Source organism: Egretta garzetta, unplaced genomic scaffold (assembly GCF_000687185.1).
Source record: "Egretta garzetta isolate BGI_Z169 unplaced genomic scaffold, ASM68718v1 scaffold582, whole genome shotgun sequence".
Lineage (NCBI taxonomy): Eukaryota > Metazoa > Chordata > Aves > Pelecaniformes > Ardeidae > Egretta > Egretta garzetta.
The window spans coordinates 86,894-87,411 of NW_009258956.1; the positions used below are offsets into that span (position 1 = coordinate 86,894).

The 518-nt window shown below is 69.9% G+C and overlaps 1 protein-coding gene across 1 annotated transcript in view; it reads left to right on the plus strand.

Moving 5' to 3' along the window:
• The window catches only part of LOC104122436 (sulfotransferase 2B1), a gene marked incomplete at its 5' end in the record, with an annotated part of 3,021 nt that extends 2,944 nt beyond the window's left edge, over positions 1-77 (plus strand). Inside the window, one exon of the mRNA XM_035890168.1 lies at positions 10-77. Within this exon, the coding sequence (XP_035746061.1) occupies positions 10-77 (68 nt within the window). The remainder of the gene's footprint in view (positions 1-9) is intronic.
• Positions 78-518: the final 441 nt, after the last annotated feature.

Consider the following 518-nt stretch of genomic DNA (forward strand, 5'->3'; position numbering starts at 1 on the left):
TCGGTGCAGCGAATGGTGCGCAGCACTTGGTGTGCTGCACGTGGCAGGAGCGCGGCATGGCGCCCGTGCTGTGGTAGACGGCGCGTGGCACAGCATGGCACGCAGCACGCGGCACGCAGCCACGCGCGTGGCACGCGGAACACAGCGCACAGCACGTGGCGCGCTGCCCAGCCTACGTGGCACAGGGGGTGGCACGTGGTGCAAGACAGAGCGCGTACCGTGAAGCAGGCGGCACGCGGTGCCTGACGCGTGGCAGACAGCACGCGGCACGCGGCACAGTGCATGGCGTGCAACGTACGGTGCGTGGCACACAGTGCATGGCACGCAACCCACAGCACATGGCACAGCAGACGACACGTGGCACATGGCACATGGCACGTGGCCCATGGCACCCGGCACGCAGCACATGGCACACGGCACCCGGCACGCGGCAGAGGCAATGTGCCGGGCAGGGGCCGGAGGAAGGTGCCGGCGCTGCCTCTGGTCCCATGGCCTGGATTTCGGGGCTGCGGCAGCGG